Raw genomic sequence first — 3,293 nt, 5'->3', positions numbered from 1 at the left:
CAGATGTGTCTGAATGGCAATAATATCGATCTAGTTATTGATCGCGTTTCTAACATCCTCCCACCTTGAGTTGCGGGAGGAACTCAATCCACAACATAAATAACATGAATACAGAAAATAACTCAGGTCACTGTTAAACGGAAACCAAATCTATGAACTAATCTGAAAGAAAAAAAAGGGAACCGAAAAAAACAAGAAAATCTATTTTAAAACCCGAGTCTATCCGGAGCTTTTACGCGTCTACCGCTTCTGGTCCGGAATTCTCTCTTAAGGACGTCTTGGGTGGCATCTATGGTAGCTGCTTGATCCTCTTCCTTGGTCTGGTCGGCTGCGTTCATGTCATAATCCACTGTCTCCATAGTGCTCGGGAGCATCTCCAAGGGATACAGTCGTTGAACGGGTCGCACCAGTTCACCAGTTGCAGTCTTTAGTTTGACTACTCGTGTAACTCCATCTTTACCTGGCAATACTTTGACCACCCTAGCTAGCGGCCAGTCTAGTCGTTTTAAATTGTCATGTCCCAACAGAACGATGTCTCCTTCCTTGATTACAAAACTGTTACTTTTTGTTCTGCGAGACAGCTGACCCAAATACTCGGAACGAAAGCGTTTGCGTAATTCGTCCCGTAAGCTTTGTCGATATTTTATTCGTTTGGTCAAATTGACTTCTACTCTATCCAAATCTGGAACTTCGTTTTGAATGGTTTCTTGCAAGAACATCATCGGTGTTAAAGGTTTCAACTGCGTGGTATCATCCGCCAAATAACCCAATGGACGTGAGTTGATGATGGCCTCACAATCACATAAAATCGTATTTAATTCTTCATAAGACAAGCAGGCCTTTTTCAGTGTTTTCTTGAGCAAGTCTTTGTAATTCTAACCAAGCGCTCCCACCATCCTCCCCACCATGGCGCTGCAGGAGGATTAAGGCGCCAGTCTATCTTCTGTGTTGCACTGAACCTCTTGATCTTGTCCCAATCAATTTTGTGAAGCAGATTACGAGCTCCCACAAAATTTGTTCCATTGTCAGTATAAATTATTGCAGGTCTTCCTCTTCTTGCTATAAACCTGCGTAGCGCTTGCAGAAAGGCATCAGTGGATAGTGATGTGGTAAGTTCAAAATGGATTGCTCGATAGATTGCACATGTAAACAAGCATATCCATGCCTTTTGCGAATTCTTTAGGTATAATGGTCCTACATAGTCGATTCCGGCAACCTCGAATACCTTGGCATCCTTCACTCGCTCGTTGGGTAGGTCTCCGGAAGTAGCCTCTAACTTATTAACTTTGTGACGCTTGCATGTTACACAATTACTTATCGCTGATCGTACTGCAGCTCTACAATTAAGGATCCAACACATTTCTCGTAGATTACCCATTACAATCTGAATTCCAGCGTGATTCAGTTGTTTATGCTTATAATCAATTAACTTCTTGATCAATAAGTGTTTTGGATCTAGTACGATAGGACAACGAAAGTCGTATGTATCTTCTCGGTTGATGACTGGTGATTTCAGTCGCAGCAACTTGTTTTCATCTTCGTACACGTTTAAAGTTTTGAATCTTGCATCGCTTATTCCGTTAAAGGACTCTTGTTGACTCAATCTTAAAACCGTGAGCTCAGCTGTAGTGAATTCCTTCGCCGTCAATTCATCTACTAATCTTGAATCTCGTGACGTTCGACAATTACTAATAAAACGAAGAATCCATCCCACAGTACGTACTATCTTCAGGTAGCTGGACTGCCTTCTCATATACCAACCTTCTTCTTGTGATAAAGCAAGCATGCACCTTTCTTCCGACAATGCATCACTCGACTGAATCTTCTTTTTATTGACCGACTTCTTCATTTCTTTATTGATCTCCTCTTCGTTTGTAGCATGATCTCCGATAGGCCATTGCTGCTTAGATGACTTGAGCCATTTTGGCCCCTCCCACCATCGGGATTCCACCAAATGTTTTGCTGTACATCCTCGCGAGGGTAGATCTGCCGGATTCATAGTTCCTGGGATATGATGCCACTGATTCGGATCTGACAACTTACGTATTTCTTTTACTCGATTATAGACAAAAGTGTTCCAAGGCTTGTCTCTGTTTATCCAAGCTAGAACCGTTGTAGAGTCTGACCAGAAAAAGACCTCTATTTTTCCGGCATCCAGTGAATCCTTTAGTGAATTCCACAGTCTAACACCAATGGTGGCGGCAAGCAATTCTAACCGAGGTATCGTAGCCTTTTCTACCGGTGCCACTCTGGATTTGGCTGCAACAAGTTGTACGTAGACATCTTCCGGTCCCTCTGTACGCGCAAATAATGCAGCTGCATACGCATCCTGGCTCGCATCTACGAATATGTGAAAAGATAAATCTCTAGTCTCTTTATTTTGTCGGTAAGCCCAGCGTGGTATTCGTAATCCCTCCAGCCAAAAGAGCTGTTGTTGCCATTCATTGAATTCGATCTTGATGTTTGCTGGTACTTCCATGTCCCAAGTAATCTTATGCGACCAGAGCTCCTGCAACAATAACTTAGGCTTTAGAAACGCAGGAGATGATATGCCTATAGGATCAAACACTCGTTGAGCCGCTGACAATATAGCTCGTTTCGTAATCGATGTAGTAGTCTGTAATTTCAGCAATGATGGTGCCAGCCCCAGAGTGTCGTCTTCCTTGTTCCAATTTAAACCAAGCACGGAGGTTGATTCTGTTATACTTTTCTGTCCAGAATGTTCCCATCCACGAAGATCAAATTTTCCTTTAGCCATGACTCGTTTAGATTCTTCTTTAAATAAAAATAATTCATCTTCCGAGTCGACGCTGGTTACGCAATTATCCACGTAATAAGATTTCTGAAGGTGTTGAATAACCTTTCTCTCGTCTTCAGTTTCGGCTCCTTGCAGTGCCCTCTCCAAATGATATTCGATGGTTCCGCCTAATAAAAAGGGACTACTGGACACGCCGAAAACCACTCTTCGATGCCTGTATACTTCTACTTCTTCTGAGCACGACTTCTTCCACCAGAGGAATCGTAACACGTCTCTGTCTTCCTGCGAGACGCTTATTTGCAAGAAGGCCTTACGGATGTCTGCGGTTACTCCAATCTTATGGCGCCTGAAACGTACCAATATATTAGGAATCAACTCAATTAAGTTCGGACCTGTCTCTAAACACTGATTGAGTGAAAATCCATCGTTCCCGGCAGCCGAAGCGTCAAACACTGGTCTTATCCTTGTAGTGCTGCTCTCTTTAATCACGTGTCTATGAGGCAGGTAGTAACCGTCCAACGTTATCTCTTCTTCT

The 3,293-nt window shown here is 42.9% G+C and overlaps 1 protein-coding gene across 1 annotated transcript; it reads right to left on the bottom strand.

The window, feature by feature from the left end:
• Window positions 1-206: 206 nt before the first annotated feature.
• Window positions 207-3,291, bottom strand: LOC105457307 (the record flags this gene model as incomplete). The annotated part of the gene is made up of 2 exons (XM_011701913.1): window positions 207-791; window positions 881-3,291. Coding segments are annotated over 2 exons (2,996 nt in total), but the record flags the coding sequence as incomplete, so codon positions are not given.
• Between the last annotated feature and the right edge of the window lie 2 nt (window positions 3,292-3,293).

Source organism: Wasmannia auropunctata, unplaced genomic scaffold (genome assembly GCF_000956235.1).
Source record: "Wasmannia auropunctata unplaced genomic scaffold, wasmannia.A_1.0 LD335293.1, whole genome shotgun sequence".
Taxonomy (NCBI): Eukaryota; Metazoa; Arthropoda; class Insecta; order Hymenoptera; family Formicidae; genus Wasmannia; species Wasmannia auropunctata.
Note: the sequence above shows the minus strand (reverse complement) of the source record. Positions and strands in the feature narration are given on the sequence as shown.